At 47.7% G+C, this 25,366-nt stretch overlaps 13 protein-coding genes across 13 annotated transcripts; 6 read left to right on the top strand and 7 right to left on the bottom strand.

The window, feature by feature from the left end:
- Window positions 1-174: 174 nt before the first annotated feature.
- FOBCDRAFT_241506 (chaperonin 10-like protein) lies at window positions 175-1,288 on the top strand (the record flags this gene model as incomplete). The annotated part of the gene is made up of 5 exons (XM_054705330.2): window positions 175-289; window positions 351-543; window positions 583-817; window positions 901-1,154; window positions 1,186-1,288. 5 exons carry the CDS (start codon window positions 175-177, stop codon window positions 1,286-1,288), a joined length of 900 nt encoding a protein of 299 aa, XP_054561305.2.
- Window positions 1,289-3,157: 1,869 nt separating this feature from the next.
- FOBCDRAFT_140310 (alpha/beta superfamily hydrolase) lies at window positions 3,158-4,142 on the bottom strand (the record flags this gene model as incomplete). The annotated part of the gene is made up of 2 exons (XM_054705329.2): window positions 3,158-3,958; window positions 4,032-4,142. The coding sequence occupies 2 exons, from the start codon at window positions 4,140-4,142 to the stop codon at window positions 3,158-3,160; spliced, it is 912 nt and encodes a 303-aa protein (XP_054561304.2).
- Window positions 4,143-5,788: 1,646 nt separating this feature from the next.
- On the bottom strand, window positions 5,789-6,813 carry FOBCDRAFT_203833 (Alpha/Beta hydrolase protein; the record flags this gene model as incomplete). Its single annotated transcript, XM_054705328.1, has 3 exons — window positions 5,789-5,865; window positions 5,920-6,346; window positions 6,400-6,813. The coding sequence occupies 3 exons, from the start codon at window positions 6,811-6,813 to the stop codon at window positions 5,789-5,791; spliced, it is 918 nt and encodes a 305-aa protein (XP_054561303.1).
- A 670-nt stretch (window positions 6,814-7,483) lies between these two features.
- FOBCDRAFT_321226 (beta-lactamase-like protein) lies at window positions 7,484-8,339 on the top strand (the record flags this gene model as incomplete). The annotated part of the gene is made up of 1 exon (XM_054705327.2): window positions 7,484-8,339. The coding sequence occupies one exon, from the start codon at window positions 7,484-7,486 to the stop codon at window positions 8,324-8,326; it is 843 nt and encodes a 280-aa protein (XP_054561302.1). The 3' UTR covers window positions 8,327-8,339.
- A 568-nt stretch (window positions 8,340-8,907) lies between these two features.
- FOBCDRAFT_321225 (uncharacterized protein) lies at window positions 8,908-9,759 on the bottom strand (the record flags this gene model as incomplete). Its single annotated transcript, XM_054705326.1, has 3 exons — window positions 8,908-9,006; window positions 9,074-9,417; window positions 9,561-9,759. The coding sequence occupies 3 exons, from the start codon at window positions 9,757-9,759 to the stop codon at window positions 8,908-8,910; spliced, it is 642 nt and encodes a 213-aa protein (XP_054561301.1).
- Window positions 9,760-10,630: 871 nt separating this feature from the next.
- On the top strand, window positions 10,631-11,587 carry FOBCDRAFT_140359 (uncharacterized protein; the record flags this gene model as incomplete). Its single annotated transcript, XM_054705325.1, has 1 exon — window positions 10,631-11,587. The coding sequence occupies one exon, from the start codon at window positions 10,631-10,633 to the stop codon at window positions 11,585-11,587; it is 957 nt and encodes a 318-aa protein (XP_054561300.1).
- Window positions 11,588-12,421: 834 nt separating this feature from the next.
- Window positions 12,422-13,291, bottom strand: FOBCDRAFT_295542 (uncharacterized protein; the record flags this gene model as incomplete). Its single annotated transcript, XM_059611863.1, has 3 exons — window positions 12,894-13,291; window positions 12,535-12,705; window positions 12,422-12,482 (listed from the first exon to the last, which is right to left on the bottom strand). The coding sequence occupies exons 1-3, from the start codon at window positions 13,283-13,285 to the stop codon at window positions 12,422-12,424; spliced, it is 624 nt and encodes a 207-aa protein (XP_059465273.1). The 5' UTR covers window positions 13,286-13,291.
- Window positions 13,292-14,509: 1,218 nt separating this feature from the next.
- On the top strand, window positions 14,510-15,105 carry FOBCDRAFT_227243 (uncharacterized protein; the record flags this gene model as incomplete). The annotated part of the gene is made up of 1 exon (XM_059609736.1): window positions 14,510-15,105. The coding sequence occupies one exon, from the start codon at window positions 14,513-14,515 to the stop codon at window positions 15,074-15,076; it is 564 nt and encodes a 187-aa protein (XP_059465272.1). The 3' UTR covers window positions 15,077-15,105.
- A 1,194-nt stretch (window positions 15,106-16,299) lies between these two features.
- FOBCDRAFT_203827 (uncharacterized protein) lies at window positions 16,300-16,916 on the bottom strand (the record flags this gene model as incomplete). Its single annotated transcript, XM_059609085.1, has 3 exons — window positions 16,300-16,665; window positions 16,717-16,837; window positions 16,900-16,916. 3 exons carry the CDS (start codon window positions 16,914-16,916, stop codon window positions 16,300-16,302), a joined length of 504 nt encoding a protein of 167 aa, XP_059465271.1.
- Window positions 16,917-17,542: 626 nt separating this feature from the next.
- Window positions 17,543-18,132, top strand: FOBCDRAFT_140883 (Rhodanese-like domain-containing protein; the record flags this gene model as incomplete). The annotated part of the gene is made up of 3 exons (XM_054705321.1): window positions 17,543-17,713; window positions 17,771-17,885; window positions 17,939-18,132. 3 exons carry the CDS (start codon window positions 17,543-17,545, stop codon window positions 18,130-18,132), a joined length of 480 nt encoding a protein of 159 aa, XP_054561296.1.
- A 512-nt stretch (window positions 18,133-18,644) lies between these two features.
- Window positions 18,645-20,373, top strand: FOBCDRAFT_241500 (chromate transporter-domain-containing protein; the record flags this gene model as incomplete). Its single annotated transcript, XM_059610361.1, has 5 exons — window positions 18,645-19,008; window positions 19,045-19,187; window positions 19,255-19,379; window positions 19,496-19,997; window positions 20,098-20,373. The coding sequence occupies 5 exons, from the start codon at window positions 18,645-18,647 to the stop codon at window positions 20,371-20,373; spliced, it is 1,410 nt and encodes a 469-aa protein (XP_059465270.1).
- Window positions 20,374-21,740: 1,367 nt separating this feature from the next.
- Window positions 21,741-22,544, bottom strand: FOBCDRAFT_203824 (uncharacterized protein; the record flags this gene model as incomplete). The annotated part of the gene is made up of 2 exons (XM_059609084.1): window positions 21,741-22,017; window positions 22,447-22,544. 2 exons carry the CDS (start codon window positions 22,542-22,544, stop codon window positions 21,741-21,743), a joined length of 375 nt encoding a protein of 124 aa, XP_059467441.1.
- Window positions 22,545-23,517: 973 nt separating this feature from the next.
- Window positions 23,518-25,025, bottom strand: FOBCDRAFT_227240 (Bromodomain-containing protein). The gene is made up of 2 exons (XM_054705319.2): window positions 24,759-25,025; window positions 23,518-24,701 (listed from the first exon to the last, which is right to left on the bottom strand). The coding sequence occupies exons 1-2, from the start codon at window positions 24,843-24,845 to the stop codon at window positions 23,715-23,717; spliced, it is 1,074 nt and encodes a 357-aa protein (XP_054561294.1). The 5' UTR covers window positions 24,846-25,025; the 3' UTR covers window positions 23,518-23,714.
- Between the last annotated feature and the right edge of the window lie 341 nt (window positions 25,026-25,366).

Below are 25,366 nucleotides of genomic sequence, written 5' to 3'. Positions count from 1 at the left end.
GGAATTAGAATTAATAATATGACAAATCTTAAAGGGAGCCTCCTGAAGTTCCCGCGACTTAGTAAATCGTCAGAGCATGAACCGTCGGCAATGCTATCCTTATACCTCTACAAATTAGCACTACTCTTTTGTGTTTATTCAGTACTGCGTTTAACTTCAGACTCGGAAACAGTCATGTCTCAAAAAACTCTTTTATTGGATGAGGTGGGCAAGCCATTGATCGTGGGGGACCGTCTAATCCCGCAGCCTGGCAAGAACCAGTTACTGGTCAAGGTCCTTGTCGCTGGCCGTAAGTTTTGAAAACAATTCGACCGCGGAAGATGAGAGAACCATAACTAATTGACGTTTAGTAAATCCTCATGACCAAAGAACCCGCGACGCTGGCCTCTATGTCACGAGCATGCCATACGTCCTTGCTAACGACCTGGTCGGAGAAGTCGTGACTGCGGGAACCGGAGAATATTCTGCCAAGTTCACCCTTGGAGAGCGTGTTTTTGGTCACACCTTTGCCGAGGGGGGCTTCCACAATGACTTCAACGGAGCGTAGCAATACGCTCTTGTCGATGCGAAGTTTGTAGGCAGAGTGGCCAGCAGCGGGCTGAGCGATGATGAGGCATCTACAATACCCGTCATAGTGTTGGCTGGCTTTATTGCCCTTTTCGCGAGCTCTGGTCATGGCTTGCCCCCACCTTTCTCACCCGAAGCAAAGTCTTTCGACTTTGCCAGCGTCACCCTTCTTGTCATTGGAGGCGGCTCCAACACCGGACGAGCCGTAGTTGAGCTCGCCAAGTTGGATGGAATAGGCCGAATCATCGCAGTCGCCGGCCATCGCGACAAAGCAACCCTTGAATCTATTGGGGCAACGTTATCGACCGACGAGCCTCCGATCTGCGGGACCAGATTCGTGCCATCACGGGGGATGAGTTAATATATGTGGTTGACACGGTCAATGCGGGCGTGGAACAAGAGCTTGGTGTCGCGGCGCTATCAAACACGAAGAAGGGCACCTTGATCACTCTTCGTCGACCCGACGGAGACTTTGACACTGCTCGTATAGGTTCCAAGTCCGCGGGGTATGAACGGCGCCTTGTGCTTGGCGTATCTCCGGTGCACCCAGACGTGACAATGGGGTTCTGGGAAGAGGTTCCTCGATGGTTTCAAAGAAGGGAAACTTCGCCCCAACAGTTTTGAGGTTATCAAGGGTTTAAACGCGGATGCTGTCAATAAGGCGTTGGACCAATATCGAGATGGAAAGGGGGCGAAGATGAATATCCACCCTTGGGAATGAGTAGGGATATCTAACCTACTCGGTCTCCTGTGAGAAGCAGCTGTCCATTTAAGAAGCGACGGCTGAATAGTTCTATTCATATGCCTAAGAGTGGACCCAAATAGTTACTGTTCCGACTCCATCCATCTTGCATGAGGTCCTCCTTGAGTTGATAGAGTTGGGTGGTAGGTAACGTGACGGTTGATCTAACGTTGAAGGTAAGCTGGAGAGAAAAGACGCGACGAAAGTCATTCTATGTCACACACAAAGGCGAAGTCCATTCAAAACGGGGATCATTAGGACTACTTTGTAAACCATTGCTAAACCGGATGTTTGTGGTGTCACTCAAGCAAATGACAGATATAGCCACTCTCCCTTGTGAGAAGACTTTTGACTCAAATATGCTATTGGGTCCAGACTAAATGGCAAGCCCACAGTACAAGACTAGACTGTTTACTTCCGTCATGTCGCCGGCCTCTCGATTTGAGCCAGCATTTACAAATTCGGACTGATCGGCCCTTGACCGATAACGTGCGTTTTATCGGGCGAGGAAAAACGTGGAAACAACCATCTGGCAGGGAGGTCTTGGCTAGTTAACGACCCTAGAGCTTGACGGTGATCAAGGCCTGGTGAAAGCCATGGATTTTGACACCTCACGGGTTGATTCTTGGATGCCATGATTAATAATTGTCATATCCGACCGCTTGTTCAGCAACTGAATTAGTCAGAAACGTAAATGATGGAGTGATTAGGCATCCGTCGGCCTTCATTAATAATTTCTCCCGAGGTCAAACTAACCCACCCTCTATTTTCGACCTTAGCACCTAAAGCTCACAAATTGACTAGTACCTGTTCTTCGTTATTACGACCCCACACCTGACAGTTCATGACTTGCTATCGTACGGATACACCGTGCAACCAACATGCCTCGATACCCCAGTTCGGTCGATAGCACGGATTTCTTCTGTCGTTAGTACGGCCCAGAAAATGAACCACCTCCTTCGATGCATAAGAAGAGTCTCAGACAGCGTAAGGGCTCACTCTCGTGTTCCTCCACCAGAGGCCGCTCCCATCCCGCATGTACGACTCGATCCTGCTAAGTTTCTGCGAGACTCGCAGATCCCGGGTTATTTGTCTGTGATAGATGCGGCTTGGGGATAAGCAAGTGGACCGGCAATAGCGGTGGAAATAGTATCGGCTATAAGGAGCTCGGTGATAAAATTATAGGCCTGTTAGAGAAACTCTAGCTAGGCCTTTTATCTTTATTACTATTGTCAGACATTACATGTTGTCGCACTGAGCGTGCTTAAAGGGTTAGAGTGAATATGATGAGCAGCAGCAAATGTGTTGATTGATGTCTTAAGTTATCTCTTGTGCGGGGCATTCCATCCCGCACAGTTACTTAAAGCATATAGCTAGATTACTAATGCCTACCCTGCGACACATGTGTTTGGTCCATTGATGCAGATTTGTGTATTCCTTGATTGTTGTGTGGAGAATCTGCCCTTTGGCGGCTGTACTTTAGTGGGTATGCCCTAGGAAGTGTGCATGGGCTGAAAGCATAATTACCAATAACATGTTCTAAAGTGGGCCTTTTTCCTCCATCCTCCGTATTTATACGGCGTGTTGATCCTAACCTTATTGTTAGGCTGAGGGGTACGTAATATAATAACGCATTAATCGCTCGCCAGTACGCTTTGACTTATTCCTTGAGAAATATTGTTCAGTGGTAGCTGTCTGAACAGAATTCTTCCACATGGGCCGGCCTTACCTATAACTCAGAAAATAAGCATACCTAGGTAGGGTATTTGTGATGACATATCTCACGACCATGTCTCGGAGATACTGTATCCGCATGCTAATAATAATGATTTTCTGTTGGAAGAAAAGCTAACTGCTTTGTGATTTGACATGACGGCCGAGAAATTCGATCTGCGCTTTGATGTTCTGCTTAAAATAGTCCCCAACGTAGAGATCAAAATGTCCACATCCATCCAGGTAAAGCAGCTCTTTTGGTTCCCGAGCCTTGTCAAAGGCATCCATTTGGGATGCGGTTTTTACTAAGACGTCGTTGCCGGGAACAACAAATAAAAGTGGTGTTGGAGAGACTCTGTGAATCATAGACTGACCCTCAAAGCTGAGCATATGTAGTTGGGTTTGCGAAGTGATGTAGTTCTCCCAGCGGCTGCCACAAGTCTTTTGGAGACTCATTATATCGTAGGCATCCTTTGTGGGAAACATGGCGTTTGTTTTGGCTGGATCAGCAGACTCTCGATCAGCAGCAACCAGCGGTACAGTCGGTGGCTCGGATCCGGAGGTGATCTGATGCCTGTCCTCCAGCAAAGTCGGAATGCGATCTTTGAACGCAAGTGATCTAGTCTCGCCTGAAACGGCTGGGCACTGAATAATAGCAGCTTTGATCCGCTTATCGATCGCTGCAGCGTAGATGACGTTCCCACCAGAGAAGCTGCTACCCCAGTACACTATCTTATCCTTATCGACACAAGGAATAGTGGCTGCGTAGTTGAATGCATCATAGTAGTCTGCTTGCTGTAACGGTGGGTTGGACTCCTGTCGAGGCAGGCCATCACTGTCTCCCCAATTACGGTTGTCATATAATAGTACCACGTATCCTGCGTCGTGAAAAGCCGACGCAAAATTCGGCAGCAGGAAGTGGCGGGTGCCACCAAGCTAGATGAACATCGCACATTAGCGATCCTACAACCTAAAATGCGATATTGAGCGGAAGCTGTATAATACTAACACCGTGGGTCATGACAATACATGGCGAGGTCTCCTGTTGTGGGTATAGCCAGCCACGTAGTATGATACCATCGCAAGCTCGAAATTCGACGTCTTGTCGTGGGAGTCCCATGTTTGTAATCGCTTGTGGTACGTGTGTCCAGACCGTGAATGAAGGAGAAAACAAGACAGCTCAGAAAATATAGACGGCAACTACGCTATGTTTGGTTGACCGCAGACCATACTCACTCTCATATAGTCATTGAAAATATGGAATGGCAGGGTGCGGGGTGTTTGCTAAATGGCAAAATTCTCCAAACTGCGTCAGTCTAAACCTTTCTCAGAAGTCCGAACAACGCTGGAACTGCCAAGTATAACGGATTAATAATCCACAAAGTTCTCATCGTATTTATTAACAACCTACACCGGCCTTATGTGTCAGATTTCCCGATGATCACTATTCTGTGCTGTCCGGATGAGATCATGTTAGCCGTCGCACGTATTACTAGCTTTCCATCGATCCCTGCCTTTGGCTAGCACTTTACCATAACATTTCGTAAGGCTCCTAAGATGTACCTTGAAAGTGGATATGGCAATAATCCAATATCAGGTTTCAATTGTGATTATTAAGTCACTTAATCATTAAAACTGACCAAACAAAATATGGTGTCCACTTAAAGATACCTCTCAGGAGCATTCCGGAACGCTAGGCTGGTTTACGGAATTTTTCGTGCGGAATACTTGACGCTATCTTCTACCCCGGTAGGTTTGTGTTCAGAGAAGGTCAACTCGGCATTGGCGAGTGAATATTGGAGCTATTTAAGTACGCGATTCTGCAAGGTTTCCTTCTAGCTATATACATGTAAGTACAGTTTACCCCCTGAATAGTTATTCGTTTAGCACTAGTACTGTACAGAGTATCGAATCAGTTGCTCTATCTCTAGGCCGTAAGCCTTCTTGAGTAGCCCAAAGCACCCCACATCAAGCGGCTGGAGCAAGTGGGAGGAATGAGGTGGCATGCAAAGCGTAACGATCTTATTCTCTTTGCAATGCGTCTCAAAGTCGACCGAGTGGTGACTTTCGTGCCCGTCGAAGATCAGAAGACGATAGCGATTTTTTGATCCCTTGTTTGCACAGCGGTCAAAGTGCTTTAGCCACTCGAGGCCTATCTTATTATCTGTCCAGCCATTTTCGCTCGTCGCAATAGCCCAGTTGCCCGGGAGGTTGCTTTCTCGGTACCAGGTGGCGAGGTGATACTGGCCCGGACCTATGATGAACGGCGGGATTGCTTGACCTTCCGCATTGATCGCCTGAATAACCGTAATCCATTCCCTGTTTCCAGGCTGCACTGATTTCGGTCTTCCACGTCTTTCAGTACCTGTAACAACCATTCCACTTGCAATAACGCCCATCATAAAACCAGTCTCGTCAAAGTTGTAGATATCAGCAACGGCGATACCATACTTGGCGATTGTGTTCTCCACAAGCCTAAACCAATTGCGAATAACGGTCGGGTCTTCGTATTTGGCTCTCCGGTAATCATATTTACGCTAAGCAGTTATTCCACTGGTAAACCACTTGGAATCGTTTGCGAAATAAAGTCAAGACATCATAGGTGTTTGTGGCCAAGCTCGTCAATATTGAGACCCGGAGGTGAGAAGTGAGTTTGAAATTAAATCTATGATACTGGCCAATGTTTGCATGCTCCTTATATTTCGTTCGTTCTAGTTGCCGCGAACTCGGTTCCATGCCAATAACCAACTATCTCACTAGTAATCATCAATTCCGTCCCGCAATACTTTCTGCAAAGTTTACAATGTCGTCTACAAGGCGGTCCGCATAAGCAAGGACCAGCACTAGGCGGTACAGGTTAGCCGGGCTCAATTAGGCGTTGAAAACTGCGAACTCACCATGACCTCCTTCGTCATATATAATCAGCTTCGCTCCAGGAACTGACTTCTGTACAAGTTCTGCGCTCACTTCGGCGGGCACTCCGCCGTCGCCTCCACCGTGAATGAGAAGGAAGGGTTTGTTGAAGATTTGCCCAAACCTCGTGACCTCCCCAAACAGGTTCTCGCGGGTCCAAACCTTCAAGCAGCGTTCAACCGCGACGGGATCAGCCTCGTAGAAAGTCTTCTCGAAAAATGCAATCTGCTTATCGGAGACTGATCCGGATGTTCCAACTCCAAGAGGCCCCCTGAAGGCGTTGCCGACGAAATTGGGCCTATCCTGTCTTATACCCTGGAGGGTTTCATCCCACGCGCTCTGTGGCGAAGCCTTCGGGTTTTCGGGTGAAGCCGTAGGGTACGGCAGGCTAGTGCTTATCCATAGCATACCCTAACACATTGTTGAGTCGTTGACTTCGTAAGCTGTCCTGCCATATGACTTACCTGACAGTTCTCCTGCACGTACGGGCTATCAAGATAGGCCAGAAGCGCTTCGCCCGTGCTCATGCTGGAGGCAACAAAGACAAAAGGCCCTGGCTGGATCTTTTCCAGCAGACCCGATAAGTCTTGCCCAAGCTCTTTGTAGCCAATGGGAGCCGTGGATCGAGGTCCAGACCATTCGCTCTTACCAAAACCTCGCCTGTCGGGGGCAATAACATTGTATCCGTGGGTCTCGCAAAGTCCCAGGATGATCGAGTCGTACATGCGCGACGTGAGAGGCCATTGATGAAGAAGGACCAGAGTTAGGCTCTTGGCTGCGCTGGCTGATTCACCTGCAAGTGGAGCGGGTCTGCCTTCTGGTGTATAGTAGTGATAAAACAGTTCCGCGCCATCAACCGAGCTAGAGTGTCGAGGCATGTTGGTTATGGATGAGTCGAACAAAAACTGATGAGACGAATGGAATGGAATGAATAGTGGGGGCTCGTTGAAAACGATCAAGATATGGGTTTGTCTGGAAGAGCATGAGTTTATGACACACCAAAGCCCATGCTGTATTAGAAATCGGAGTAGTATCAAGTGAGCCAGAATTACTTCTGCAAAAGTCTGATTACTATTCAGTCCTTCTTGGTCACTGACTAATTCCACCGTGAGAGGCCCCGGACAAACGAAAAGTTGTGGGGTGCCGAGGTCCACGCCCTCCCAAAACTTAAACTGATACCTTTCTATTCTTCCTTGTATATTCAAAAGCCGAATTATTTTCTCGCGCTTATCTGCGTCACGCGGATGTGGTGCATTAGTGGGGAAAAACTTAGCGTATCGACTCAGTGGGTCAACCGCAGTTCCGCAGGCTCTCGCAACTAACAGCGGTGATGACATACTCAAAATCGTGCTCCATTTTTACTCAGCAGTATGCTGATAAATCGTCCCAAAGCTTGAACCATCGCCCCAAGGCTTGAGCAATCGTCCCAAGGCTTGAGCAATCGTCCATTAAATACCTCTGGTCGAGGAAGTGTAAGATGCTACAGTCTCCCCGGCAGAAGCCAACACAGAATACCACCCATCGCAAATTAAATCACATTATTTCAGCATGGGCTTACGGTACAAAGTCTTTTTCAGCAAACGCGACTCGGCCACTCGGTCTGGCCCAGCTGGTCATGATCACCTTAAGTGGGTGCCCACTTCCTCCACGCTGATCTACGGCAACAAAGATGCTGTTTTAGTCGACGCCCAGTTGACTACCAAAGCGTCGAATGAGCTTTTGGAGTGGGTAATCGAGAGCGGCAAGAATGTCACCCACATCTACGTTACACATGCCCACGGCGACCACTTCTTTGGCAGCGCGCCTATTCTGGACCGATTTCCCAAGGCCGTTCTCGTCGCAACGCCCGAAGTTGTGGCCAAGATGAGTCAGGAGACTGCACCGGAGCGTCTCAGCGGGCTTTGGGAAAAGTTGTTTCCCGGCCAGATTCCGCCGACTCTGAGGGTTGCAGAGCCTCTTGAGCAAGACTACCTTGAACTAGAAGGTGAAAAGTTGCTGGTGGTCAGGACGGGTCACACCGACACCGATGATACGACAACCCTCTGGGTTCCCTCTATCCAACTTGCTGTGACCGGCGATGCTGTCTACGCAAACACTCACCCGTATCTGGGAGAGTCCGGGGCAGCTAGCAAGCGAAAGGAGTGGGTAAAGGCTCTGGATACCATTGCCGCACTCCAGCCCAAGCATGTCGTGGGCGGGCATAGCGATCCGAGTCGCTCATTTGGCATCGAATCAATCGAGGATACCAAGACATATTTTGAGAATTTTGAGAAAGTCAGCGCGGAGACGAAGACGGCCGAAGAGCTGTATGCCCGCATGATGGAGATCTATCCCAACCGCATCAATCCGGGATCTCTTTGGGCAGGGGCTATTTTAATCTACAAGTCGTAGGATAGGATCAAACTGGCATGGTTTTAAAGCATAAAATGTATCACAATAAGCCATGTGATCTCCAGGGAACCTGGTTGTGAATGACTGAATGATTTACTGCCATGGTGTGCCGTCTAACGGCGTATTTTCTTGTGCTCTAAAAGCAGAAAATACTAGATAAAACAACTAGACTGAAAACTATATAATAAACAAAGGGATATCTGATATATATGGAGACTCCTATCAAGGTTAAAGATACTAAGGTCTTTATTCACCTTGATAAAATCTCCTTATGATAGTGCGAAGAATTTTATATTATTTACATAATGATAGTAAAAACTCAATCGACACCCCGGATTGAATTGATCGCCACCCTGGTAGAGATACACTGGGCTTTTGTAACTTCTCCTAAGAGGCACATGCGTGTCTGTGATACCACTTGATTGGACTCCCATTTTCCAATGGGTCTGATTGTTTACCTCGACTACTTTGCCTTACTTTCAGTGCCTGGTTTGATTTGCTTGTATTGATATGCGTATTGAGTCAGGTGTTTGAAAGTCCAAGTGAAGAGTGTTCCGTATTTCTTCTCTAGCTCTCTACAGTTACTTCGCAAATGCAACAACGAACGTATTCCACACCAATGCATCAAGACTCTCCTTCGCTTCCTTCACAGCTGCGCTCCCGAGTACTTTCCCTCTGATCTAAAATCTCAAAGTCAGCCAATTGCCCTCAACTCACCAACAAAATCAAAAGATATTTCAAACTCACCTCACTACTCTCCCACCCCAACACACCAACCCACCTCCTCTCCTCTAGATTTAGACTCGTCCCTTGAATGCTCTTCCCATTCCCATTCACGCCACCCGCCTCTGCAACCGCACTCACAAACTTCTCCCATGCCTCTCTCGACTCCACTGCTTTCCCATCTCCCTCCCCGATCTGCACCTGCCACACCTCCGTCAACGCACTGCCAAACACCTTAATCGGTTCGAAATCCGTGTTATATAGTTGTGGGACTGGCGGTGCAAGAGAGTGAGGCATCACCATGGTCTTGAAGGTCTGGAAATTTTCTGATGCGACGAAGCTGTTGAAATGTGAGGCGTCTTCCCACTCTGTCGAAGTATCAGCATCAGACTATGTTCGAATTTGCGCGAACGCTAAGAGGGGGAAAGGGGACGGCGATAGGACGGGGATGGAGGTGATGACAGCACGGAAAAGGGAAAAAGGAAGGGAGAAGGAAGAGGGAATGACGAACCAAGTCCAACACAAAGTCTAAAGTCCCCCGACACATCATTGCCGTTCTCCAAGAGAATCTTCCCGAAATATTTGAACTTGGGAGGAGTGGCATGTGTATCAAGGATGTTAATGAGAAAGGGTGCAAGCTCGGTGGTGAATGTCGCTTCCGTTACAGGATCTGTCTTCAATGTTGGGACGACGAACTCAGTGAAGGCCATTTTTGCTGTTGTGTTTAGTTGGGAAATTGAAGGATAAGAAATTGTGTTTGAGATTGAAGAGCTTGGAATTGAACTCCTTTGTATATAATCTTCCCTTATCCACTTTCTCTCTTCCGCCTCATACTAATCATTTAAATACTCAACGGCCGAAACTCACAATTCGTCCCGAAAGAAGTCATAAGTTACGTCATCTCTCAAACAATCGGACCGGCGCATCTGCTTTGATTCGTAAACAACCGAATTCCAGCTTACAAATGCCACACCAAAAAAAGCAATCCGACCCCACCTCCACAGGAGGAGGAGGAGGAGTCCACCGAGATATCTGGACAAATGGTAGATTGAGTGGCTTAGCAGATCTTCAATGGTCTGCCGGTAGTTAGCTTCCCATGAATCATGCATTAAAATGTGAGTTAGACAGATTACTAAACAACTATAATATCAACGTATTGGCGCATACAGTGTGGGGGCAAAAGTATGAATCCGAAAGCATGTACTGTAGCCGGCCCGCCCTAACCCGATTTGTCGCGCCTTTTTGCTGCCAATTTTACCTGCGGATTTGTTGGTGTCGGCACAGCAGGCTATTGGGGACAACGCAGGAGTCATCAAGGGTAACGTATGTAGCGGATAAGCGTGGTTGAGGCTTCTGATTTATTGTAATTACTGATCATTGATTAATCAGTTAATGTAGGGGTCTTTTCGCCTCCATATCCAACAGATAAGATTAGTAAAATGAACTTCACATGCTTTCAAGATACCTATATAAAAATGCTGGGCAACCCTCTCATCCAAGATTAATGGTATCATAAACTGAACGAAGTCGATCAAGGCCAAGTAATAACAACGAAAATAAAAGCTCACACGTATTTCAAGCATGGCTCGCATCGGCATCTTCCCCGCTTCTGGCGCGCTTGGCACCAGCACATATACCAATCTTCTATCTCAAGTTCCCAACAATCAAGTCACGCTTATTAACCGATATCCTGAGAAAGTGCCCAAGAAATATGTCGAAAATGGGGTCACTGTTCGCCAGGCTTCTTACGAATCCAGCGCTGAAGATCTCGAAGCTGTCTTTGCCGGGGTCGACATCCTCTTCTTGATATCCTACCCCAGTCCTGTCCACCTATACCGCACCAAAGTTCAAACCAAGGCGCTTAATGCGGCGCAAAAAGCTGGAGTCAAGCATATCTTCTATTCTTCTCTGGCCTATGCATTAGTTAATGCAGAATCTGCGAAGGCAGTAGTCATGGCAGCGCATCTGGATAGTGAAGCGCACCTGAAACAACTTGCTCGTGCCAACTCTGGACTCTCATGGACAAGTATCCGCGAGGGACTATACGCCGAGTCATTTCCGGTTTATTCTGGGCTCCCCGGCTTTAACAACCCACCATCCACAATCAGAATTCCGGAGGATCCGAACGGGCCTGGCGTTAGTTGGGTTAGGCAAGATGAACTGGGAGAAGGGTCTGCACGCCTGATCGCTTCATATGCGAAGTCTCCATCGACATTTGAATACACTAACAAGATCGTTACCTTGTCTGGCCCAAAATCCTGGACATGGGCCGAGGCCGTCGAGGTTCTCTCGCGAGTAACAGGCAAGAACATCAGCATCGAAAAAGTCAGCCTCGAGGAGTACAAGAATCAGCCCCAGATGAAGGCATACTTCGGAACCGAGGAGACGGCAAACACACTGGACTCTGCTTGGGAAGCCATTCGTGGTGGAGAGGCAGCTGGTGTGACCACAACATTGGCAGAGATTCTAGGAAGGGAGCCTCAGTCTTTTGAGAAGACTATCGAGGAGTGTGTCAAGAAGCAGGCGTCTCAAGAGTAATGTCGTATTTTTATGTAGGCGAACTAGCACACAATTTAGCAAATTGATGGAGCATTTAACCTAAACAGTAAACACTGAGCGTCATCTATTTTTTTCTTATGAGTTGCATAACGTGGCTAAAATGGGTAACGTACATGATAAGCTTGTGTCACACACAAGCTTGCGTGACAAAAATCCCTCAACTTACATCTCTATTTAATCAATTGATTCTTAACCACGAAATATGTCAGACCCTAATATTGAGGGTAGAATCCTTCTTGCCCTTTAGGCGCTTCAAAATGACCCAAAATTAAAGCTCCGACGCGCTGCAGAGATCTATAAAGTTGACCGTATGATTCTTTGGCGCCGGCAGTGCTGGAAAACTGGGAATACCCCCTTATCTTCAGCATTCAGACTGTTAGTCTGAGAGCCCTAGATTTAAAGTTCAAAGTCCTAGATGAAATCAACTAGAGATATAAACCCGAGAAGAACTCACATCTCAACAATGAACAACCAAGTTTCATAAAGAATATACTTTCACCCAGCACTACTGCGCAATATAAACAACAAGTATGAACTTCAAACAACACAAACAACATAAGAGACTCCGGGTTTTGTAGTCTGGTCTTTTCTTGGGCTAATGCAGAAATAAATAAGAAGATTATTTATGTTTTACAATTGTATTAGTGAGATGCAGCTAGGAGTCAATTTTCCTCAATAGATGCAATTGTGGAAAATGAGGGAGTAGATGATAGATAAAGTTCATGATGAGAATCTATCCTGAGATGTATGTGAGCTTGTCCTAAGAGCCATAACTGAATAGCTAAGAAAGCAATAAATCAGTATAGACCATGACTACTTAATCTTGGCTGCAACTCTGCAGAAATGCTTCTGGTCTGCCAGGTACTGATAAGCCCTTAAATTGGTTAGCTTGGATTATGAATCGTTGCGATATATAGTTGACTTACTCTTTGAGGTCCTCGAGCTTGAAGACCTGTTGGTCCAGAACGGGCTTGATATTGGAAGCCTCAATGGCACGAATCATGGGCTGGTGCTGAGACTTAGAATACCTGCATTTAGTGAGCATGCGGTTGTGTACAGCTAGTGGATCACTGCCCGTATTGATACGGCCTGCGTCGCTAGGTGGCGCGGTTAGCCCGTGTGGGGGGACTCCAGGGGCAGCGGCGCTAATAAACTTTATGCATATGGTAATCCGGAGTATGTGGGAACTAGGAAGATAAGATGCTGGAAAATTGATTGATCACAAGTAGACGTGAATGAGACATTCTCCATCACCGGTTCTCTATGAGACCTCCTAATATCTTACGCTGGTGCGAGTAGCCGCGGCAAGCCTATCGGTGCTAAGGTTTCTATCCCAAAGACAAGACCTCCCGGCCACTTCATGGCATCTTCCCACTCATCTCCAAGGAGCCCCTTAATGTAGCTCAACAAACCGCTTGGCCAGTCTCTCAGACACCAATGCTCCTGATTATAGCTCATTAAGACAGTAAAGTGACCCAGAATAACGAGTGCTACGGGATGTCGAGCTGAGCACAGATCCAGAAAGGTCTGGCATGCTTCAAGTCCCCAGCCCCAAACTATCTTACCAGGCTCAGGGTCTCCGAGGTTGTCTGAAAGCACTGCAATACGGCGGAAGAGTGATTTCACGGCATGGAGGCATGCTGTCTTCTGTTCCCTGCAAACTGACGCACTATGCATCCCTGGAAAATCGCAAGCTGTGGATATCTTGTTTCGAGATCATTCCCAGTGTCTTGGTAGTTGGCAACAAACTTAGTGAGAAGCCATGATTCTGAGACGACTACTGGGGGGAAGCTCTGCTGTACAAACATCAACGTAGATCTGACATACCACTTAGATTGGGAACGATCTTCACTGTAGAGCTGAAGGGCTGTCAGGCCCAGGATACTATTCAGCAAGTAGTGGTGAGAGAAGCCCAAGCGAACAAGGTTGTATTGCAGCTGCTTCGTAGTCTCTGTCATGTCGCCTGTCACGGGATACCGGTGCCAGTGCTCCAGCAATTCAAGATCAGCTATGCTGTCCTCGTTTAGTGGCGGCTTGTTCAGGGTAGGAGACGAGAAGCTGCACACGAGGTTGGCCCGCTCGCATTGAAGGCATCGTGGATAGACCTCATTGCACTAGTAAGTTCAGCTGTGGGTTCTCCCCTCGGCGTGGCAAGTAGCAGGAATGGCACAGTGAGGATAGTTACCTTGGCGTGCTTCTCCTTGCATTGAACACAGCCTTCTCGGGACTCTCTGTGAACTTTCCGCCTTCTCATCATGTTTGTCATGCCTCCGTGTCGCGTCACAGGAAGATACGCTAGGGTCTCATAGGGCGCCGTATAGATACGGTGATGGAGTGTTGATATATGATTAGTTTGAGCTAACCGATCGGGCCTTGTCGGCCGCTTTTAAAAGCGGGGTAAAGGCGAGTCATCTAATCCAAGAACGCTTACAAATCATAGGGGCTTCCCTAGGCGACTGATACACTGCCGCCTGGCGGCCAATACATGGGGCACCAACCAATCAACGCGTTTAAGGTTCTCGACACTCATCTAGGCGTCAACTCACTCTTCATGAGAACTCACGTCAGAATCTTTACAATCTTTACAATCTTCTTAATACTATTTTAGCGGAGCGTAGGAGCCGGCGCGGCCGTGAGCGTCTTTGATGCAAAATGGACGCGACTGGTGACGTGATCCTGGTGCAAGGTGGAGGCTCTGTCGCAGCGACCCGTCAGACCTCGAGAACCATGAAGCGGACCGCGAACCTGCAGGAACGGCTACAGCAAAAGTCGCAGGCGGTCGGGGAAAGGGCTGATGCAGTTGTAGCACCGCTTCACGGCGGAGCCGGGGGTGAGAGCGAGCTGGCCGACAAGGCTGGAAAATCGCAGATGTTGGAAGACGCGTCGGGCAACAACGTGTCGCTGATGCGGACTATGCTCCGAGCCATGCTTCACGAGACGTCGACTCAGCTGATGGACGAGCAGAAGAAGATGCTCGAGAGACTCTGGGACGCGTTGATGGGCAATCAGCGGATGACAACGCAGATGATGGGTGAGCAGCTAGAGATGATTCGACAGCTTCAGCAAGAAGTTCAGGCGGTCAAGACGCAGGCGGTCGAGGAGTCGAGGAAGGTAGATGAGCTCAGGCGCCTGCATGAGCAGTCTACCAGGCAGCTGAGGGTGATGCGAGAGCAAACGAGCGAACAGATTAGAACAACGCGTGAGCAAACAACCGAGCAATTGAAGATCATCCGGGAACAAACAGCGCGGAACTTTGAGCAGATGCGATTGCAAGTCATGAAAGAAGTAGGGATAGTACAAGGTCAAGCGGCAGAAGAGATAAGGCAAGCGAAGGAGGAACTGAAGCAGGCAAGAGAGGAGATGCAGCAGGCGAAAGAGGAGATCAATGCCATGCAAACTTCTCTCGCGTCTCGCCGAGAATCCTGCTACAGATATTACTCAGGTCCCAGTCCCGCCAGGCTCTGTTGATCCTCTTCAGGATGCTACATACCATGAGGGAGATGTTGAATGCGGAAAGGCGTATGAGATGCTCATGCGCTACGCGACATCTGAGGAGAAGATGGATACCGTTGCTCAAGCATTAGAAGGTGGCTGCACTTCGACTGGGAAGGGTCGCTGTGTCGTCAAAAAGAATACTATTTGGGAGGCTCTCGATAGCATGTGTGGGTGAGCTCTCGACACGATCCTGCGTCAGGTAGACTGGAATTCGGCTGTACCAAGGGCACTTTTTGAATCTCCCAATCAAAAAGCTCACTCCTTGATGCAAAGGACATAGCACTCCATTCCTACCTCGCCTACTTTTCTTAGCCTATCTCTTAACCTGAGCGGTTGGTCAACCATACATGGCCAGTTCACCCCACCACAATCTCTCGAGGCGGCATGGATCGGACATAGAATATGACGGCATTTTCGTCAAGTGAGGAGGTAATACTGGCTTTTATTCAGCGTATGCATTTGTCGTATGCAGGCAATCCTTCCTCGGTTATTGCTTTACCAGCACCCAGATGTTCCAAGCAGCCAAGCCTTAAGGGAAAAAGGTTTAGACGGCCATTCCGACATATTCCAAGATCTCTCGCCGTTGCAGCATGTGGCTCTTTTCCAATGCCAGAATGAATCTCCATATTAATAACAACCTTGACCGGCTATTGAATAGGAGGTCATGGTATGTTGATGCAATTTATTACCAGTTAAAGGCCTCTCGTATCTCTGATTTGAGATTTGAGCCTTCGTCGACAACCGAATTTGAGGCCCACCAGATCCTCCAGTTGTATATGGCCCAGCTACAGCCTACATATCTGTTACTACATACGAAATCTGCTTGTGACCGCGTAAGAAGAGTTGGTACTTCTCGACCGGTGTCTATAGATTAGGGCTACCGCGCGAGCGACAAGTAACATAGATGATGGTCCCATAACCAGCCCATCTGCGTACTCATGCTCCCGTGGCCCGAAGTGGAGTCTTGCACGAAAACCTGTCGAACGCAGTTTGAGCAAATTCATCTCTTCCTCTCCTATCAGCACGCTGGTGGGGTTGTGTCATGGCCACATTGCAAGCAGCGGCTTTGTACTCCCTGTAATGCTTGATAACTGCCGCAGTCCCAACATTTCCCTATCATGGGAGTCTCCATATACGAGTCTAGAAGTTCCTTTATGAATTCCGGAGTCGTACCCGCGATGCCTTCATAGATCTGTCTAACAGGTGGGTTTCCCAGACCCTGCGGCAGATTGATCTTTGCGTGCTTGATGGCTATCTCTAAGATTTCTGACATAACTTGGCGTCAGTTCATAAACAGCCGGAATAGATCCAAGGAATTCAACCATTTCCGAATTTCTAAGCTCATCCAAATACTTCGCTGCTGATAGTGATAGCAGGATGTCGACTGCGTATTTGTCTGCCAGAGAAAACATTCTTGCATGAAATTGTAGCGCAGATATGTTCTGTTCTTCTATCTCGGGTACTGCCGAAACATCGTAATCCCCATTATTAAAGTAGTCAATCATTTTGTTGACAATGAACAGAGAATCCTCGCTCATCTTGTAAGTTCTCGAAGAGGATTCCTTGAAAGAGATATCAGCCATTAGTACCCAAGTTCTACGCCACCCACTTACTTGAAATGGGCCCGTAAAAGCTGTGTGGAAAACCTTGGACTGTGTGAATAGGGCGGTTTTCCGAACATGAAACTTCTTGCCCTCACAAATCAAGACAAGGAACTCGCCATTCTCGTCTTTCCTAATACAAATTTTACAATCAGCAATTAATGCTAAAGTCTAAAATGACATAGCTATACATACCTCTGTTCGTCTTCCATAGCCGTTACAGATAAAGGTATGATATCCTAGATGCAACAGTAGAATTCTCCGCCCGGAACCATATCGGGAAATGTATCATTATTGCTGCCGAGGCGACAACGAATCATCGGGTCGGTGTCCGTCCATCATATTACCCTGCAAACCTTAAATTGCACCATTCAGCCACACGATAGCGTAATCTAATGAGAGCATTGCCAAAGCGGATGAGGCTAGTCTTGTGCTAGGCGTCCCCTGCTAGTGCCCAGTTGTTCTAACCCTTGAAGGGGCAGCCACCCCACAAATGTCGGACCTCGCTATAGTGGAATGTGACTGGGTTCCAGCGCCAGAAAAAATCTCCACATTGATGGTACCACCATAGGAGAGCAGTTCTCCTACAGCTAAGGCCCGACGGTGCATGGCAAGTCCCTGAAGACGGACAGCCAAGGTATTATTGGTTCATGGAGAGGTAAGATGGTGTTACAGTACGGATGGCACCTGTTCTTTACGCTCCAGCTTAGGCAAAGCAAGGATTCAAGGTCCAGAGATTGTGTCAGAAATTTGATATATAGCGCCTTATTTGATCTTGGTATCCTTGGGAAAACATCCTCTCGCAACACCAGTCTGTCAGCCCTGCCAGCTCGTAGCCATGGCATCCAGTGAGTCGAAAGCACAACGTCCTGGGTTTGAAGCGTATCCGGCGCCGAAAAATCTCCAGTCCAAGACTGTAACGAGAGAGGAGCTTCGCCAATGGATTCTTGATGGGCAGAAACCAGGCAAAGACTTCCTTCTTATCGACGTCCGCCGCGAGGATCACGAGGTAATAGGAGACAGCTCCTGGCATTTCATGCTTGGGCCTTGTTAGAACATTTTCTAGGGCGGAACGATAAGAGACGCAATCAACCTCCCAGCGCAGAGCGTATACCCATCCATCCCGACCCTATATATGTTGGTTAAAGGAGCAGGGATTAAGAAGGTGGTATGGACATGCAGTATGTCACCTTGCACTAAGTATTCAGCACTCAAACAGGCTAACTTACCCCAGCAACATCTCGTAAGCGAGGCAACCAGGTTGCTGGGTGGTTTACGGACTTCATCCAAGGGAAGGGTGATTCGGACATCGAGAGTTATGCGCTCTTTGAGGGGGTCCTTGGGTGGGCTACCGCTGGCAGAGAGTTTACGGACCTGATGGAGGGATACGATGAGGAAGTGTGGCGCAGAGACTATTCGAAGCACTAAGATGTACTTGCGATGGACAGGGTTGCTTAGAGACAGGTTGATTAATGAGCAACGTCATGGAAAATTTAGGAGATGATTAAACTGTAGCGACGCTCCGGCCACTACACTGGGGCTGAACCATGCATGCATGCAAGGTTGTTATTAGTGCTTTGCGCCAGCCAATTAACGGTGTGGTGTCTGTCTCGACCCGAGCTTCGAGGATAAAATAGGTTTGCGCTTGAGCCTGATCAGCGACCCGCTTGCTGACATTGGCCAATCGCATTAGGTTTAATCTGTGGCCTCTGATGCAGTAGCTTTAGGGACAGCGACTGCCGTTGTAGCCCACTGGCCAATTAAAGCTCTCCTGTCCGTCCATTCTATCTCAATATTCCCTAGCAAGCGTTAGAAGAGCGTCAAAGTTTACTTGCATAAAAGCCAGGCGATGCGGGCTACTCACTGCAATCAGATTCCTCTTCAACCCGCAGGACAAGAGGACTAGGATTTCTAAGCAATCGGCAACACCTTTCTTCCCAATGGCGGCTGAACTTACACCTTCGCAATCAGTTGCGACGAAGTTGCACGACAAGAAAGTGGACGAAGAATCTCAGAAGGTTGAGTCTTTTCAGCCTGACTGCAGCGGACCCACCTCTAATACACCTCATATCGAAGACGACCAGGGACTTGAAGATAACTCTAATGTCCCTAAACTATCATATCCGAAACTTTTCTGGTTCTTCTTCTATAACTTTGGCCTCTTTGCATGGGGCGGGCCCGTCGCGCAGATTGCCCTGATCAAAGAAAGGCTTGTGGTCCAGGACAAATGGATCACCCTCCCTCGCTTCCAGCGCGTCTTCTCCGTCTATCAGATCCTCCCCGGGCCTGAGGCTGCCGAATTATGTATGTTCTTCGGTTGCTTGTCTGCGGGTAGGATAGGCGGGATTATTGCAGGGATGGCATTCATCCTGCCCGGGTTTGCTTTGATGCTACTTGCTAGTTATTTGTATACTCTAGCTGGTTTTGAGAATAAGTACTTTAATGCTTCGTTCCGGGCTTTGCAGCCTATCGTCGCGGCAATGGTAGGTGTCTCATCTATTGAAAAACTATAAGCAATTTCGGTCATCTGATTCTTACACTTATTTCTAGATCTTAAGAGCGACTCACAAGATAGCTGACCACTCTGTGAGAAAGCATGACACGAGAAAAGTAGACCCTTTTCTCGTGATTGCAGCCATCTGCACGGCCATCAACGGCGCACTTCGCATAAACATGTCAGTATTCCCGTTCCTCCAGATTAAACACAACTATACAACAGATGCTTTCTGCCGACGCCCGAATCTATTACGACGCTTTTAGGCAGTACGCTGACTCCATTACTTCTTCATAGTTTCATCTCACTTGGACTCTACGGCATAATCTACACTTTCATCGCCCGGCGCCTCTGGATCCCTGCAGCCGCGCTCTTCATCCTTCAATATGTCGGTTACGCACTCTATGTCGTCTTCCGTGGTGTGCCCTCACCCGTGTCGTTGGCCCTCGGTATCGCTAAGACACCTTCATTGATCAACCTTTTCGTGCTAGGCCTTGTGGCCGGCACACTCTCATTCGGCGGCGCGTATACAGCCATCCCGTTTGTGCAGGTTGAGGCCGTCTTGATGGGGGCATGGCTCCCGCAGAGCGTGTTTATCGATGGCATTGCCATTGGAAATATCTTGCCGGCACCGCTGGTAATTTTTGCAACGTTTGTGGGTTTTCAGGGCGCATACTTGGATGGGTCGATCGGCAACGCGTTTGCAGGTGCAATTATTATCACTCTGGGAATGTTCTTCCCCTGTTTCCTGTTTACCATTGCGGGGCATGAGTTGTTGGAAAAGTTGGTTCGAAATAAGGTAAGCGCAGCTCTGACTTCCTTAGTTTCCTCGCCACTATCAGTTCCGTTATGAGCAGCTCTAGCAATAACCTCGCTGACGGCCACCTTCTGGCAAATAGTTCCTCGCTAGCTTCTTTGACGGCCTATGTGGCTCGGTCATTGGCGTCATAGCAATCATCGCGGCCCAAATCCTTAAGGCCAGTATCGTGGGCTCTCTCGAAAGGGTGAAGGATAAGCCAATTGGTGACGTGATTGACACAACCGCTCAGGTCGGCCCGGCGGCGGTTCTGTACATGCTTGCCCTGGCGGTTCTCTACAAGTTCACTAATAAGTATACTGCACTCTTATTAGTTATCATGGGTGCAGTCGCGGGGCAGTTCCTCTTTGTAGACTAGGAACAAGAAAGACAATTTATGCAGAATAGCGGCACCGGAGGAATATAAAGTCATGGCCCCAGATGGTGCCATTAAGGTTGAGAAAGATGAACGATAGAAGGAGCTCTTGCAGGTTACCTGGACGAGGTAACAGCACATATCATGGCAACCCCAGCAGTTCTAGCGGGAGAACAAGGCCTAGTCCATCACGAGGAACAGCCGAGAAGATCCTTGATCCAGCGCCCCGATGCTCGCAGTCTCATGGATTCTGTTATCCTGGATATTGAAATATTATCAGACCGAGCATTTTGCTGCATCTTACTTTGTTCAGGATTAATCGCCCAGGGGAGGATTCTTTTTAGCCCATCACAAGATTCAAATGACGATGTGATGGACATAATCTTTGACGTGCCCAACAACCTTGAAGACATGTCGGCGGGCATTAAGTCTACTCTCAATACTTACTGATTCTTCGGGAGCAGCTGGACAATCCTAACCAACTGCTCAAGCGCGAAAGTCATGTCAAGTTACCATATGAAGACAAAGGTCTTGGTGCATTATACGAACAAATTCGGAAACAGGCTTCATTACAACGGCGCTCTACAGAATTATAGTCGACATCGTGATAGGGTAGCTGCGAGAGGTTTACAACGTTATCGTCACGGCATTTTGCAAGAAATCACAGCTCCTACTAAGTAATCAGCTCTGTCCGCTCGTCGTGTTTCCAGGTCGCAGACTGTGTTAGGTTAGCAAGCTGAACGTTGTTAGAGAATGACCGTAAGTCAACTTTCGATATGTAGCGTTTATTTGATAAATGAATAGATAAATGGATTAATTCCGTCCGATAGAATACACCTCAAAGATCTTACAACGTCTTATCTCGTCGTTGAGACATTTGATAGGCGGTTCCATCTTTTTGAGGGCTGATACTGTAAACAAAATGCACCCAGCCTCGCCGGCTTTCCCATGCTAAGAAGTATAAATATCACAGCACTGTTTAACCAGCTACGTTATTTCTATGCTATCTAGAGTTCCTAGTAGGCCCACCTTCAGGATCTAGGAACTTCCCGCAAATAAACAAAAACTGCCAGCATTTGCTTTATTACAATAGTCTAACCTATACTAGCTTGGCCCCCATGATATTACCCAATTAAATACCTTTGAGCATATAATAATATTTCTATCTATGAAATAAACCTCTGATAAAGATTGTAGATAGAGTGGATAACGTATGATAAATAAAGTACGCATTCATATGTGTATGTGGTATGTGATACGCGCGCAGACGGTCGATCGAAATGGGACAAACAAGTTACCGTGGTATGGATTACATGGGAATAAACCGGAGATAGATAGTCACTTGAGAAGTGGACAGGGGTAGGCGACAATTAGGGGTACACGACAATTAGGAATAGAAGAGTAGGGGGAGGTAGAAACTTGCTGATGTCTTGTTCTTGTAGCTGTGTGAATGCACTGCTCTGTGCGTTATCTGACTGCTGAACAGGATAGTGCAAGTTATGGAAATTGCTATAGGGAAAGCCCTTATCTCTCGTTGCTGTCTCCTGCCGCTTGTTCCGTTGGCGTTGATAATCTGCTGTCGCTTTATCCTTGGCTGTTGCATATTTGCGTGGTCGTCCACGCTCTGTTGGTCTCTCCATGCTAAATCTAGTATACAATAGAGTAGGAGTTAAGAATAGCAGGATATTAATCGGACGGGATTCTCAAGCAGAGGACCAGGTGAGACTCCAAATTGCGTCGTCATAGGCCTCATGGAAAATCCTAGAAAGGGGTAATTGTGCACTAGCTGAAAATGGATGAACTTTGCCCGCGAAATTCGGCAATTGGCTGAATGGGAACCCCATATATCACCAAATTCTAATTGGCTAGTAATACTCGGGGTCGACGACAATATCAACATTTTCTAAGAAGAATATCTAGACAATAAGCAAGAAAAGTTAAGAAGAAAATAAGTATACGAGGCCTTACGCTATTATATTATATAGTTCCCTAGTAATATTAAGTTTTATGTCATATCTATTGTCTAGTTTGAGGGGGCTAATGAACGATGCTCACGAGCTTGTTTACTGCCCTTACGTTAAGGTTGTAGCAAGACGTGAGGCCCCAGAAGCAAAACGCAGCATGTCAGCGGAACCTTGTGAATCATTGTAAATCATTTCTAAGATCGGGGCCATATCGCGCCAGCCTGGTGGGACCGAACGTTAGTCCATGTTGTCTCCTCTCTCTTTCTTCCTGAAGAGAGCAATCAAATCATGCCTCATCGACCTGCACTTCTTGATTGTCTAGGTGCATGGGGGACAGACGGAAGCGAAAACGACCGCATGTTCTCAACCAATTCCAAGATGAGAGCAACGGGGGTCTGAGCCTGGAATGGCGTTAACCCTTCCTTGACCAAATGCCAAGCAGAGCGAAATAGCATGGCCTTCAAGAGATGGCCCATTTTGTCGCATTAGAAAGTGTAAAAAGATAAGGACACCACACTAATTTGATATGCGACTGCCACGTTTGCCCGCGGTTTCAAGGTCATGGGAGGTGGAACATCGAAGATAGAGGGGGCCGCCAAGGCTCATGCGGAACATCATTTCTGAAAGAGCGAACTTTAACACCCGCCCACAAAGCTTCTCTTTATGCAGTCACTTGATAATTGAATGCTAATAGCTATAGAACTCATTCTAGGCTTTTATTCCCTGGTTGTCCCCTACAGACAGATAAGTCTATTACGCCCGGTAGCCATGCCCAAAGGATTCTGAAGCTAAGAATACATACACCTCTCTAGTTCTTGCTTTGATCTCGTTAAGCCCTTGTGGATCTCGCCTTGTTCTTTTCCTCTAGTTCATCGCTCTTCTCCTTGGTCCTTGTGAAGGTTAGTAGCAAGTCAACTTAAAGCCCAATTCCTCCAAGTGTTCAGTTTCTTATTTTTGGCGGCTAACGCAGTGCCCATCTTTAATTCTACGATGGTTTTACATTTACTATTAATCAATTTAATGGGCTAGCGGGATCTGGGTCATTTCTCATCGAGGTGGCCAATGGCGATCGCGAATTTGATTGTCGTTCGTACAGCGTCCATCTCTGGCAACCACTCCTATCACTGGCCAACCTTTGACCAATTGGCGAAGAGGCTTTTTCTAGTCAACAAAGTTCCCCCAGGGCTCTGGTATGGCCGTACTTGAAGCCGATGCACTGGAAGAACATGAAGGCGTGGATTGTGTGCTGTGCAGTCTACGCCGACAGACTCGCAGGCGGGAAAGTTATCCAAGGTTCTTCAAGTAACCAAGTCATGCTATTATACTACTCCAAATGCGACCACTTGGAGATCTTGCGTATCTGCCGCCACATGTACTTCTCTAATTGTTGGCACACTTCACATAGAGCGAATTCTCACCATTGAATTGTCGACAGTTGTCAAAGATGAGCCGGGCGTCTTTAATGAAATCCTCAGGCGCCATGTATTGTTCCGCTTCCAGCCTGGCCTCCATAGTACTTAGGTCCATTGGTTCCTTGATGACTTCGTAATAGTCGGCGACATCGTCCTCGCTGACGGGCTGCCGGAATGGCCACGATGATTGATGGTCCTGGAGGTCATTTAAGAGATGTAACAGCTGCTTGTAATTCGGGCCGTGGTGGGATTGCCTAGCCAGCTCGTCCATACCAGGTGACCAACCTGACGCCCGGATTGCATCGATGGATAGGGGATCAATCGGAGTAAGGCCGTTTTCCCACTGTTTCGGAGGTTGATGGATCACGTGGCTCTTACTAAAGGCTTGTATTTTGGCACGGACGCATTTCTTCTGCTTGAGGAGCATGCGGCCTACCTCTAGGTAGCGAACCCTTGGGGGCATAGAGCACTGCATAAGAGTTCCGCCCTCATAGTCTTTTATACACCTTTTCCAAATTGAGTCATCCAACGTGATCTCCTTTGTAAAACCTTGTTTCTTGAAATAGGGGATGGCCGAGTTGTCGGCATAGGTCAGGAGATGCATCATATTTGATGATGTCTTAATGTAGTCCTTCAGATGCAACATCAGGTGAGCCCCGTAGCCCTTGGCCTGTTCGTCTGATAAGACGGCGCAGAAGACAATCTCGGCGAACTTGCGGTGCTTGAACGACCGGTACGTGATACCACCTACTACTGCTAACGGCTTCCTCACAATGGCAATGGACATGTGAGCTCTATCGTAGATGAGGCGCGCGATGTAGCTCTTAGGCATTTCCGGTAACTGCTTCTGGAAGACGCATTTCAGCCCACTCAGGACGATGAGACTCTCCCGGTCACCATCATTGTTGACGACACGAAATTCTATCTCGCCGTTACGTTCCTCAATGACTGCGGGCTACATGGCAGGTTAGTCACATACACAGTTAGAGTACAATGTTGAGGACGGCAATACCTTCTCAGGAAGTGGAATGGGCCCCTTCCCTAGTCCCTCCTGTCCCAGAAGCGAGGGCACAAAGTCAATGCGATTGTTGCAGCTCATGGTAGTCTGCGAAGAAGTTTCATCTATCGCGTCAGGATTCGAGCCTTAACGAAAGCGAAAAAAGGAAAAGGAGTTTAAGGTCAACAAAAGAGTTATCAAGCCAGAAAGCTAACTGTAAAATTACGTCGATAGGAATTGGACTGTTGATTTCGCTGATCAGTGGCTTTCTGGGACCCTAATGAATGAACGAAATTTATTACGCCGGGCAGGGCCAAACTTCAGAAGGCCAGCACACTGACAACTCTGAACGAGATCTCCTTACGTGGGGCCCCGCCGCTGACAAAGATCTTGCCTCAGTAGCCATAGGGTAGCCGCTGTCCTCTCGGCTGACAGGATTCAACGAATCAGGAAAAGTCGAAATGGGGTAAGTGCACGGGCCACAAAAACTGGTATTGGGCCTAATACCCGTGGTAATTGGTACAGTAGGCTGTCGACGCAAACAATAGCAGTCAGGTGGGTCTAGAAATTAAATTCTACTCCCCTGTAAAAATCAATTCTACCCTGGGTGAAAATGCTAGACG

Source organism: Fusarium oxysporum, chromosome VII (genome assembly GCF_013085055.1).
Source record: "Fusarium oxysporum Fo47 chromosome VII, complete sequence".
Taxonomy (NCBI): Eukaryota; Fungi; Ascomycota; class Sordariomycetes; order Hypocreales; family Nectriaceae; genus Fusarium; species Fusarium oxysporum.
Note: the sequence above shows the minus strand (reverse complement) of the source record. Positions and strands in the feature narration are given on the sequence as shown.

What these genes read in the sequence shown, in the direction of transcription:
- FOBCDRAFT_227240 (XM_054705319.2), bottom strand. Translation starts at nt 24,845, where the DNA reads ATGAGCTGCAACAATCGCATTGACTTTGTGCCCTCGCTTCTGGGACAG. An exon ending in CCATTCCACTTCCTGAGAAG is followed by an intron (nt 24,702 to 24,758) that starts GTATTGCCGTCC and finishes CCTGCCATGTAG; the next exon opens with CCCGCAGTCATTGAGGAACG.